The 13507-nt window shown below is 40.1% G+C and overlaps 1 protein-coding gene across 1 annotated transcript; it reads left to right on the top strand.

Annotated features, from left to right (window-relative positions):
• Nucleotides 1–8264: 8264 nt before the first annotated feature.
• LOC113018929 (up-regulator of cell proliferation-like) lies at nt 8265–13507 on the top strand. Its single transcript, XM_026162359.1, has 2 exons — nt 8265–8452; nt 8585–13507. Exons 1-2 carry the CDS (start codon nt 8338–8340, stop codon nt 13249–13251), a joined length of 4782 nt encoding a protein of 1593 aa, XP_026018144.1. The 5' UTR covers nt 8265–8337; the 3' UTR covers nt 13252–13507.

Genomic DNA, 13507 nt, shown 5'->3' on the forward strand with positions numbered 1-13507 from the left:
AAAGTCAGTCTGCTGTTAACCCTACACACAAAAAAGTAGGTAAAAATGAACATGAATTCCAAAACAATTAGGATGCTTGGGAAACGATTGGGAGACCCATGGGCTCAGGCAACATGAGAGTATCCGAGTTGGATATTGGATATGTTGTGCGGGATCGTCAGAAATCTCAAGTTCCGGCTCAAGCAGTGCAGCACCCTTGGGCTCATGAGAGAGATCCACAGGCTCAGTGGAAGAGCTGGCTGGTTGTAGTGAGGATGCATTCTGAGGAATCAAATGAGTGGGGAAGCTCTTATCTGAATTTCTTCAAGCGCCCTTTACATAGTTAAATGTGTGAAATTATTGGGGACTGATGCAGTTGAGGGTGTTTGTTAGCAATTTCCCTTATGGTGGAGAGTCCCACTGATAGTATGTTAATATCCTCAGTCATAATTCTTTTTCAAACTCTTTGAGATTCTTAGAAACTCTAATCTCAGTGTCTCATCTAGAATTTGTGTCTAGTGTTGGTGTGATGAAGCCCTGTGAATGTGGCAAACTTTTCTGGCTTATTCTGGCCAACCTTTCCAGACAATTTTCATCAAAAAGCAGGCCACTTACTTGGTATCTTCCTTGTGGAAACACAAACATTGATATTTTCAGTCAGCCAGTGGCTGTAGCTAACCTTCGTGGAGACATTGCTTCATTTGAAACACAATACTCCTTTTTGTGTCAGACATCGGCAGCAGTTTTTGTCACACACACACACTACTATTAGAAAATACTATTCATGATAAAAATCCATATTTTTCCTGACCATAGTTTTTGAATTATTGAAAATAAAGTTATGAAGTTATGAAATAACAATTGTATTAATATCCTAAGTCATAAATCACATAAATCATTTTTACACAAGGGGTTTAATATCCCTCTGTCCGTGTGCTGTTCATTCTGGGCTTTCTGTAAGAGCTTTTGGGCTGGAAATTTGTACGAGTAGTATAAAGGCTCTTGGGGGTCATTGTGTGGTGTTTTTGTATTTGTTGGTTTGTGTTTATTTTGTTTTATTTCACGAGCTAGTTATTAGATGCCACCCAGCCCCTCTCTTTCCAGTGCAGCAAGCAGCAGGTGCACCTCACAAATGGAAGGCGTCCATACTCCCTACAAATGGGCAGTAGAAAACCAATCGGTGCCTATGCAATCCCCAGAATGCACTGGCATGATGTTGGGACAACATGGGTGCAAGCAATGTTCCCTCTAAGTGCAATTGTGCACTGCTGGCACGGTCTCTGCGCACAGAAAATCTAAAAAAAAATCTAACCTGAATTGAAATAGAATTAAAACGTTAACAATTCTGTTTTGCAGTGTTAGTCAGTAAGTGACTGGCTGCTCCCGTATGGGATTAGAACGATGCCACCTTATCCCATAGTCCAGCCAATCACGCGATTTACATTCGTATATACGCCCCTAATCAACGTCGTTGACAGGCCATGACAGCGTCCTTATGTGCCGACACCAGTGCTTTAGCTAGGAAAGCGGCTGATGTGGAGTGAAGCCACGTTAATGACAACGTGTACAACCATTGGAGATGTGAGCAGGACAGACGGAACAATTGATGGAAAAAGTGTCAATTTAAAAACTTTATAGCAGCTTTTAAATTGTGTTGATAGGCCACATAAAATCAGAGTTATGATAAAAAATATATGCAATGTTTGTTTTATTCCTGAATACTAAAACAGTAAAAACAGCGTTTTATAAGGAAAACGCTCAAAAGCACTCTCCGCCTGTGAGCAAAGACAAAACCAAAAAAAACCCCACCCTTTCCTATTGGTCAAAAAATGTACCATGTCAACCTATCAAAAAATGATATGGCAACGTGGCATTTAGTTGTTTAGGAAAGGGGGAAGTTTTAGGAGTGACAGCGGTGTTTTGAGATGTGAGAGATTTGCAACGTTTAGCCAAATCTTGTGTAGTTAGTGTGTAGTGTAGTTTTGTTGTGTGTGGCAGAACAATGAGGCAACTGCTGAATGTTACAGGTGTTACAGCAGTGATACAACTCCTGCTGTCAGGCCTGCAGGGATCAGGCTGTTGTTCTCCTTTATTTCATAGTGGACAGAAATTATTTTTTGGAGTGACACAAATAATTTGTGTGGCATCAGATTTGATGCAGAACAGCTGATTGTTCTGTAAATAGTTTGAAATGTTTATTTAAAAAAATGCCTTGGCTGCATTTTTAGGTTAAACAGCTGCAAAAAACTTTGTTGTTTGCATAACTCAGTTACTTTTTTGAAGAAGTTACTATATAATTAATTGCCCAACATTGGTCATTATATACTGTATTTTGCAGACAGAGAGTAACAGGACTCTCTCCCAGACCACAGACTCATGATACAAGTCAGCTTTATAAAAAACAAAGAAAGAAAGTTGTGTTTTCAAAATTGGAGTTCAAGTTACTTTTACTTCCAATAGTGTTACTACACAGGTCATGAACAAGATTTTTTTAAAATTTTCATTGTAAGTGGGCTAAAGCAGTTAATTAAAAGTAACATGTAAATGCTGTAATTTGATTATTTTAATAAACCATGTAACTTGGATGGTTTCGAATTGTCTAATGTTGCACACAGTGGTCCAACTCCCTGAGCACACAGTGCTCAGGGAGTTTGTGTTTGCTCAGACACATGAAAAATTAGAGGGAACATTGGGTGCAAGCAACTTTTTTGCCAATGCCCATGATGCCACCCCCACCATGACACTACGGCCCATGTCGCCCATATCAAAAACTGCCACTAACCACCACCACTTTTTTTTTTTTTTTTTTTTGCACAGTCGAGGAGCCTATCAGGCCACATTTCACTGCGTGTTATACCCGTATAACCATGCACGTGACAAATAAAGAATCTTGAATCTAACTACACTGCCTTACAAAATGAAAGTAAGTGAGGCACCTCACCCCTTTACGAGAAATCACAGGATCCTGAGTGAAAATGAAAGTGTTCATTTAACAGTATAAAAGTGGAGGTCAGAATACTGGCTGCACTACACTGTCTGAAGAATTCAAAAGAAGCGACTTGTCTACAGAAACAGGAAAACAATTGTGCTGCCACTAGTGCAGAAGCAGACTAAGTTAGACGACAAATCTCTTCCATTACGGTAGGTTGTTTAATACTTTTATTTCTTTTTCATAGGGATGTTTCTGTTATGTGGATGATAAGGAAGACCAGATGTTAACTAGTGAATTCACCAAGCTGCTTTTTTCAATGCAATAGTCTAATCTGCAATAAGCAAAATATTTCTCAAGAAAGGCTTTCATTCTTTGTAGACTTACAGTCTGATTATTGGGTTAAGAAAAAGTATGCTTCGGCACACATTAGTCTAACACACTGTGCTGACTAAATTGCATTATGTGCATTTTGGGGTTGGTATAGAATAATAACAGGTCACAAGTCAGATAAAATTGGATAGAAAACTATCCAAATCAGACAGGATGCATATACAGGGTGGGCCATTTCCATTTATATGGATACAGGAAGAGGGCCATGATGTGACACATCAAACTTATTTGTAATGTCACAAGAAAAACAATGGTGTGCTTGGTTTCAACGTAACTTTATTCTTTCATGAGTTATTTACAAGTTTCTGACCACTTTTAAAATGTGTTCAATGTGCTGCCCATTGTGTTGGATTGTCAATGCAACCCTCTTCTCCCACTCTTCACACACTGATAGCAACACCGCAGGAGAAATGCCAGCACAGGCATCCAGTATCCATAGTTTCAGGTGCTGCACATCTCGTATTTTCACACCATAGACAATTGCCTTCAGATGACCCCAAAGATAAAAGTCTAAGGGGTTCAGATCGGGAGACCTTGGGGGCCATTCAACTGGCCCACGATGACCAATCCACTTTCCAGGAAACTGTTCATCTAGGAATGCTCGGACCTGGCACCATAATGTGGTGGTGCACCATCTTGCTGGAAAAAACTCAGGGAACGTGCCAGCTTCAGTGCATAAAGAGGGAAACACATCATCATGTAGCAATTTCAAATATCCAGTGGCCTTGAGGTTTCCCTTGATGAAGAATGGACCCACTATCGTTGTACCCCATATACCACACCAAACCATCACTTTTGTTGTTCCAACAGTCTTGGAGGATCCATCCAATGTGGGTTAGTGTCAGACCAATAGCGGTGGTTTTGTTTGTTAACTTCAACATTCACATAAAAGTTTGCCTCATCACTGAACAAAATCTTCTGCGTGAACTGAGGGTCCTGTTCCAATTTTTGTTTTGCCCATTCTGCAAATTCTGTGCGCCGATCTGGGTCATCCTCGTTGAGATGCTGCAGTAGCTGGAGTTTGTAAGGGTGCCATTTGGGAGTAGCTAATATCCGCCGAAGGGATGTTCGACTAATGCCACTCTCCAGTGACATGCGGAGAGTGCTACGCTGTGGGCTCTTGCTGAATGAAGTTAGGACAGCCACTGATGTTTCTTCATTAGTGGCAGTTTTCTTGCGTCCACATTTTGGCAAATCCAACACTGAACCAGTTTCACGAAACTTAGCAAGTAGTTTGCTAACTGTAGCATGGGAGATGGGTGGTCTCATAGTGTGTCTTGCATTGAAATCTGCTGCAATGACCCGGTTACTGCGTTCACCAGATATCAACACAATTTCGATCCGCTCCTCACGTGTTAACCTCTTTGACATGTCAATGGCGGTGAACAAAGTGAAACTTGTAAATAACTCATGAAAGAATAAAGTTACATTGAAACCTAGCACACCATTGTTTTTCTTGTAACATTACCAATAAGTTTGATGTGTCACATGGCCCTCTTCCTATTGAAAAAACAAAAGTTGTATCCAAGATGGCCGACTTCTAAATGGCCACCATGGTCACCACCCATCTTGAGTTTGCCCCCTCACATATACTAATGTGCCACAAACAGGACTTTGATATCACCAACTATTCTCATTTTATTATGGTGTATCCATGTAAATGGCCCACCCTGTACTTAATACGAGAATGATAAGATAAGGAGAAGAGAGTTTTGCTTGAAAGAACTGTTTAACAAACACTTTGAAGAGCAGAGCAGAGCTGTCATGTGCAGGCCTACTTTAAATTAAAACATATGTGAAATGATCCACAAGTGTAAACCAAGCTTTACAAATGTATACAATGATTTCTATTAGGGGTGCAACGATACACAAAATTCACGGTTCGGTTCGATACTTTGGTGTCATGGTTCGATATTTTTTCGATACAAAAAAATGTTCATGCATTTTTAATTTGTCATTTATTAAAATTATAAATATATATTTTAACTCAAAAGTACAGTTTTTAAATTTAACCCTAACCCTTGTGCGTGTTTTTTATTTTGACAGCGAATGCGCACCTGCGGACCACTTATGTGCAGCCCTGGTTATTTAGCTCGTCATATTGCAGCCACAGAAATTCTTTTGTCCATGAAACCATAAAGCTGCACTTTCTTTTTGCCTTATAGTCTGATTTGTCATAACTTCTCCGTTTTGTGGTAAGCTTTTATTTGGCTGTCACTTCTTCACCCTGACCTGTCTTATTTGGCTCAGCAGAACTGAAATGCTTTTACACACGCACGCACATAAGCTCAGCGATTCTCTGCGCGATCAACCTCTCACATGTTTAAGCTGCGGGAGATTTCACTTGTCATGTTTGCATAGTAAGCTAACGATTAATAAGACGATGTCAGAGGAATTGGTGCACAAATTATCATCACTCACAGATCAGTGCTGTCGCTCTCTATACACAGTTCGCACGATTGCAAAGTGAAAGCAAAAAAACAAGCGCAAATTCAAACGCGACTTCAATATGTCACATATTGACAGTGGCTCACCGATGCCAATGACATAATTACCCAGCTACATTTCTGAAAGAATGCAAAAGCATTGACATATATTTTTCCTACAATAGCCCGACGGGCAGGGCAGAGATAGATTTTGGTAGCCCGACTGAAAAAAATCGCTAGCTCCAGGACGTCGGGCTAGCGATATTGCGAGCCCTGTATCTGATTGAGGAATCACTCATCTTTGGAAAAGAGAGTTTATTACAGAGAAATGGCTCTTTCCAAAATAAAAGCTATACTATACGCTTCTTCTGGGCTATATTCTCAGCAGCATAAGGAGAATCATGTGCTAACAGCTGTCTAAATGACTCGGCTAAAGTTAGTAGCATGCTTGCTTTTTTTTTGTCTGCCTCCACTTGTCTTTGCACTAGGATGATGTCGGCGTAAATGTGCAGTCATATTCGTTGTGTTCCCACTAGTGCTTTCAGGTTAATCTCGTTGAAATGACGTTAACGCCACAACACGGCAAATCTCCGTTAACGAGCTACCGCCGATCACTCCGTGCATGGGGCTAGACGGCCAACACGTTAACGAGCTAACTGCGCTAACACACTAGTTCACACCAATGTAATTGAGCATTGCATGGCACATCCAACATACTGTTTTACTTTAGTCCATGACTCGCTTACCTTCAGGGTCATACGTCACATGAAAACCAAAATAATTCCAAACGCCAGATCTGAATGAGGGTGGGGGAGGTTCAATTTGCCTGTTGCAAGTAGAGCTTAACTTCTGTCTCGCTAGCTTGCCCTGCGCTCTTCCTTCTGACTATGCTGTCTGTGTTGAGCGCTCAGTGGATCTGCGCTCGACAGTACAGCCTAGGCGGAGTAGTCGAACACAGATTCACTGAGCGCTCAACACAGACAGCATCGTCAGAAGGAAAATTGATAAAAGAAATTACAAATGTTGTATTGTTCGATACATATGCGTACCGAACCGAAAGCACTGTATCGAACGGTTCAATATCGATAGGAATATCGTTGCACCCCTAATTTCTATGTAACCTTTGAAGACTCACACATGCATGCTTCAATTCCCACACAATTACTAAAGAACACATGTAAAAGCATTTCACGAATGCATACATCCAAACCTAAATAAATACTGATCATTTACGCACAATTTGTTAAGTTCAGCTTTCACAAATCTGATCGTTTTGACTTTCAAAAACTTGTCTGTATGTAAAAATGTCTAAAATAACACATAACATGTCTCTTGCTCACCCACAAAAGCTTAAATACGCTTAAATGCGCCCAATAGATACAGATCTCCAGAAAAAATCTCCAGATCCACAGCTCTGAACCGCATAACAACAGTTTTTTAAAAAGTAGGTTTTGACAATTTTCTTAGTTGAATATTTTTTCACATATAGTTTTAGTTTTTTAGGTTTAGTTTATTTAGTTAAGTGTGTGACCTAAGGTCCACTACACTGCTTTACAGAATGAGAGGAAAGGAGGCACTATACACCTTTACAAGAAATCACATGATCCTGAGTGAAATGGAATGTGTTCATCTAACAGTGTAAGAGGAGTTGTCAGAATCCCTGCTGCACTACACTGCCTGAGGAATTGAAAGGAAGTGACTTATCCACAGCAATAGTACAACAATTTTATTGTCAATAGTGCAGAAGCAGAAAAAAGTTGTTTTATTTACTGGCCGAGCCACATTCTGACAGCTCAGCTCAGCTTTTCAATCAAGCGTGCAGAATATATAGCCACAGATCCGATGATATGATGACAAAATTGATCATCAACCTGTGACCTAGTTTGTCCTGGTGCCAAGTGCACTTATGGACAATGTATGAACATGGTGTTTGTTAATGTTACTTGCCCTGAAGTCTAATAATAGAACATCACTTGGTTGCAGGCAGGCTGTTAACCCCACGCTTTTAAATTCATACTGTATTAAGGGACAAATAGTTAAAAACCACAATTCAAAACCCTTATTAACACAAAACAATGGTTTTGTGAACCACATATTTTAGGGCACAGGGCTGCAAACGAGTATGAAAATCATGGTCAGGGTTTTACTCATTTGCCTATGTTATTAAAAGTACTCAAATTGTTTGTGAGATGATTGGGAGAAACGGAGATATTGTTCTCTTGAGATGTGTTTGCAATAATGTATTTCAATGTTTTTTCTCTTTTTATCGTCATTTGTAAAAAAGGAAAACAATGATGAAGATTTAGTTGTTGAACTATACTGTGAGGATGACCTCCATTGGCACCATGTTCTACCTGCAGGGATGACTGTCAGCAGATTGTTACAGGAGGTAAAAGTCATCTTTATGCTTTTTATTGCCACAGCAGAAGGACATGACATGATGTGACTTCTGTAAATAAAAACCATTAATATATTAATATTATAAGTATTACTATTATTATCCCTACAGTTACTAGTTGTCAAGACAATACTGTTTAATATCAACAGTGAGTTAGTGTCTCAGCATTTGGACACGCCTGCTGGTGAAAGTGAGAATTACACAGTGATTACATGCAGACAGGAGGAAAAGAGTTGACAGACATGGACAGCTCAGAGCCAGACAACCTGAAACCAGAGGAACAAAAGTCCAGCCAGACTCCTGAAGACATGAAGGATGAAAGCAAAGGTCAGTCCATTGTTACCTACACACAGACACACACACAAGTAAAAGTTAACACCAATTACAAAACCAGATGACATACTGGTTAAGTTGTAAATAAAAGCAGGATGCAATAACTTTTAAATCTCACATCCACAGTGAAACACCTGGAGAACTTATTGGAAGAGCTGGACTTGACGCAGTGCTACACAAAGAAGCTATCACTCAGCAGAATACTTGAGATTGATTTGAAGAACATCACTGATGAACCTGCCAGGCGTAAATCTGACCTTCCATGGTATTTTCTAAAGAAAGTAATGATGCTTAATGTGAAATGTACATCAGAGTGTGAGTCAAACAGTGATGATGAAACAGGGAGTGCATACTTAGATCTTGATAATATGATCAACCATTCAAACACAGAGGACATGGTGAACCCCCTCGACATAATCACTGCTCTCTTTCTGTGTTCTGATGGTTTTCTACAGCAGGAAATGGCACTAAAAATGTCCATGTGTCAGTTCTCTGTCCCTCTGCTGCTTCCTAATTGTGACACAGAACAGTGCACACTCATGCTGTGGGCCATGAGAGACATTGTTAAAAAGTACAGACCTCAGTCTCTTTCACAGTCAAAGGGCTTCATTGAAGAAAGAATTGTTCTCTCTGAACTTCCAATGGTCTCTTTTGTCAGACTGAGTGAGTGCTCCTTGTCCAAGTCAGAGATTCTCAATAAGCTTCTGAGCAATGATCAGCAATACCACAACACCTTTGTTCACCACAACATGGAGTGTGGTGACAGTCCAAGAAGAATTTCCAATGGACTGACTGAAATTACTTGGTACCTTCCTGGTGGAAACACAAACATTGATATTTTCAGTCAGCCAGTGGCTGTAGCTAACCTTCGCGGAGACATTGCTTCATTTGAAACACAATACTCCTTTTTGTGTCAGACATCTGCAGCAGTTTTTGTCTTCTTTGACCATCTGGATTCTGAGTCTGACTCTGTGATCAGTCTACTTAAAAGCCAGAACAAAAAAGCACAGATCTTCTTGGTTGGTAACTGTGAGAGCAAGCGCTTCAATTTGGATACTGTGAAAAACCTGGCAACCAAGTTGTGCTTCAGCAATAACAACATTATTTTTAAGACAAAGCAGAAAAATGAAGCACACTTTGTAAAAGATTTGAGGAAGACAGTCAGAAATGTGATTGAGAAATCAGAGCTGAAGATGAAAATAGAGAAGATGGTGGATATTGCCCATGAACTGGGAATCCTGGTTGATGAAGATTTTTCAGAGTGCCAGACTGCAAAGAAAAATGCAGACGCCATCACTGCAGGAAATCAAGACATCCATAAATACAAAGAAGATCAGCTTCCCAGACAAGGACAAATATGGAAAAAACTGACCTCGTTACAGAAGGAAGAGTTTCGACTTCGAAATGTTGGGTCTAAAAATATAGAACATTACAAAAGTGATCTTCAGAAACAGAAAACAGAACTGCGGAAAAAGCAAAACTCTTATGAGATGTCGACAGCTATGACAAACTTCATCACAGGGATATCAAGCCCAGGAACAGAGAGGTTTTATTTCCTGAAGTGGATGAGAATGAACCTCGATAATGTCTCTCATGTAAAACTGTCTGAACTCCGAGAGAAATATAAAGAAAAATGCAAGAACTCTGAGAACAAAGAGGAGATCAAAGAAATTGACAGAAAGATTTCCAACAGCTCACTGGGGACTGAACACTTCTTCCGTGAAATGGGTCAGATCTATGAAGCTTCACTGTCTCTTCCAGAAACAGACAGATCACGTCAACAATTGCAGCATCTTCCCAAACTGTGTGCAGAGTTGTTGCTTGATGGATTTCCTCTTGAGCTCGTAGATGGAGATGCATCCAACATCCCTCTCAGATGGGTGAGTGATGTTCTCTCTCAGCTCAGTGACCTGGTGTCTCCAAACAGAAAGATACGAGTAGTCACAGTTCTTGGAGTTCAGAGCACAGGAAAGTCCACTCTCCTTAACACCATGTTTGGAGTGCAGTTTGCAGTCAGCAGTGGTCGATGTACTCGAGGTGCCTTTATGTTGCTCATCAAAATCAATGAAGACATGAAAAACGTCCTAAACTGTGACTTCTTGGTGATCATTGACACTGAGGGCTTAAAGTCACCAGAACTTGCACAACTGGACAACAGCTATGAGCACGACAATGAGCTTGCAACACTTGTTGTGGGGCTGAGTGATGTCACCATAGTCAACATTGCAATGGAGAATTCAACAGAAATGAAGGACATCCTACAAATAGTTGTGCACGCTTTTCTCAGGATGAAGGAGGTGGGCAAAAAGCCTAAATGTCAGTTTGTTCACCAGAATGTGTCGGATGTTTCAGCCCATGATAAGAACTTACGAGACAGAAAACTGCTCCTGGATCAGTTGAATGAGATGACTCAGGCAGCAGCCAAAATGGAAAAGAAAGAGGAGAACAAGAACTTCACTGATGTGATGGAGTACAGTCCAGACACTGGGAACTGGTACATTCCTGGACTGTGGAATGGAAACCCACCAATGGCACCAGTTAATGCAGGATACAGTGAGGCTGTATATGAACTCAAGAAAAACATCATCCAACTACTGGGAAACTGTGAGTCATCTGCTAATAATATCATGGAGTTTAAAGAGTGGGTGAAAAGCCTGTGGAATGCAGTAAAGCATGAAAACTTCATCTTCAGCTTCAGAAACAGCCTCGTAGCTGATGCATACATGAAGCTCTGCACACAGTTCAACAAATGGGAGTGGGAGTTCAGAAAAGACATGTACACCTGGGTAAAAGATGCAGAAACGATAATTTCAAATTTTGGTACCATTGCAACCATATCTGAAACATCTGACATGAGAGAATTTCTCGGATTTTTGAAAAGTGAAGCCTCCACAGTGCTGTCTGCATGGGAGACAAAGATTCTGGACAATCTGACACAATATTTCAAGCAAACAGAGGGTCATGTGGATCTGGTTGAAGGATACAAAGAGGAGTTCTCAAACAGTGCAAAAATCCTTCATCTTGAAATAGAAAGTGGTGTAAAGTATCAGCTTGAAGCAGCAGCAGAAATCAGACATGGAATGACAGAAATTATTAAAATCAAAGAAAGTCACAGAAAAGAGATTGAAAAAGCAGTGTGTGCATTAATTGATAAATGTCGAAAGAAAAAAGTCAAAATGACAAACAGAGAGTTGGACGAAGAGTTTGAGAAGATGTGGAGGGAAACTTTAGAAAAACTGTCTTTCTCTGAACAAAAAATTGTAAATGTTACAGACAGCGTGTCCCGCTACCTCAGAGAAAATCTGAAACACAGGGGGAGCCGTGCACAACAATTATTAACTGAAAATAATCTGCAAGATTTTGGAAACGAGTCTTTCAAACATACAGCTGAAAGATGGTTAAGCAAATTTAAACACACAACAAACAAAGTTTTTACTGGTCAGGATCACATAAAAGGTCTGTCTGACAGCATCATAGCTGCTTGCAAACACTCTGTGAATAAACAAGTGAAAAAAAAAATCAATTACCATGACAATTACATCCAGGAGATCCTCCGCATGATTGATGAGAAGCTGAAAAACCATCAAGATGTCAAGATAAACATTGAGTTTGAAGTTTCGCTAAAACAGCACATCTGTGGATTTGCAGCCAGAGAGTTTCAGAAAATGCACGAAGATTTCATAGAAGAAAATGATCCGTACAGATGTCTGACTAAAAACAAGGAAAAGTTTCATGAGGACTTCAAAGATGTGTTTCATGAACGAGACCAGTGTCAGAAGAAGGCAGAAGAATTCACAAAACAATGTTTGAAGCCTGCTGTTGAAGACTTCATTAATCGCTCCCTGGGTCCTGATATCATTGGTGAAATGAGGAAACTCGAGCAGTTCAGCACAAGAATGTCCTTCCAGTATTCAATTTTACTGGATTCGCTCTCCAAGGAGGATTTTCAAAGCTATCTGAGCTACATTCGCTCATATGAGAAGTATGTAAAAACATGGATACTTGAACAGATAAAGAAGCACTTCTCAAATGAGTCGACAGTTTTTGAGTTTGAGGAGCGACATCTGCAGTCATGTATTGACAGCATAAATTCTGCCATCAACAAGGCAAAAACCAGAAAGAGTGATGGCTTCAAGGCTTTTATTAAAGATATTTGTAAAGAACTTGGTGATAAACTGGTCATTTCCCAGGATGCTCTTGGTGCTTTCATGATACTGAACAATGCTGACAAGGAACAGTTTGCTGACTGGCTCACAACATCTGTGAATGACATGACAGAAACTCTCAGAAATGAGTTTAAAGAATCTACATTTGAAAAGAAACTACAACATCTCTGTGTAGAGCCTCAGGATGAGCTTTTCAAGCAGCTGATTGGTTGTGGCAAACAGTGTCCATTCTGTGCAGCTCCCTGTGACGCAGGAGGAAAAGCCCATACTGAGCACTTTGTTTCACTGCACAGGCCACAGGGTCTGGGTGAATACAGGAAATTCTCAACAGGTATACTTCTCACTGACTTATGCTCTTCCAATGTGAAAAGTCACAAAAAATTTTGCTGCATTGAAACACAATATAAACCACACCCTTATAAGAATTACAAGGAAATTCTCAAAGACTGGAAAATTCAACCGGATGAGAGCCTGGAGGCATCAGACTACTGGAAATATGTAATGACAAAATACAACAGTAACTTTGCTCAAGAATATCAAGCAGTACCTGCTGTCATTCCAGAAGCTTGGAAAAAAATCAGCAAAGAACAGGCAGAAAAAAGTTTGAAAGAATCATTTTACATCTAGTAACTTTCCAATTCATGGTGCGCGGTTGACTGGAGCCTTACAGGAGAAAATATCACAATAATTGTTTTTGTGATACTGAAGAAAAATTTCTAAATTAAGATATTGTTACTACGCAGAAACATAACTACTGTGGCTTACAATAAAATTTAAAAAACAACCCACAATGCTGGCTGATCACTTTCATCAAGTTCATGAAAAATACTCTAATTCAGCGGTGCCCAACCCCCGGGCCACGGACCGGTACTGGTCCGTGAGT

Source organism: Astatotilapia calliptera, chromosome 3, assembly GCF_900246225.1.
Source record: "Astatotilapia calliptera chromosome 3, fAstCal1.2, whole genome shotgun sequence".
NCBI lineage: Eukaryota > Metazoa > Chordata > Actinopteri > Cichliformes > Cichlidae > Astatotilapia > Astatotilapia calliptera.

What these genes read in the sequence shown, in the direction of transcription:
- LOC113018929 (XM_026162359.1), top strand. Translation starts at nt 8,338, where the DNA reads ATGCAGACAGGAGGAAAAGAGTTGACAGACATGGACAGCTCAGAGCCA. An exon ending in CATGAAGGATGAAAGCAAAG is followed by an intron (nt 8,453 to 8,584) that starts GTCAGTCCATTG and finishes TCACATCCACAG; the next exon opens with TGAAACACCTGGAGAACTTA.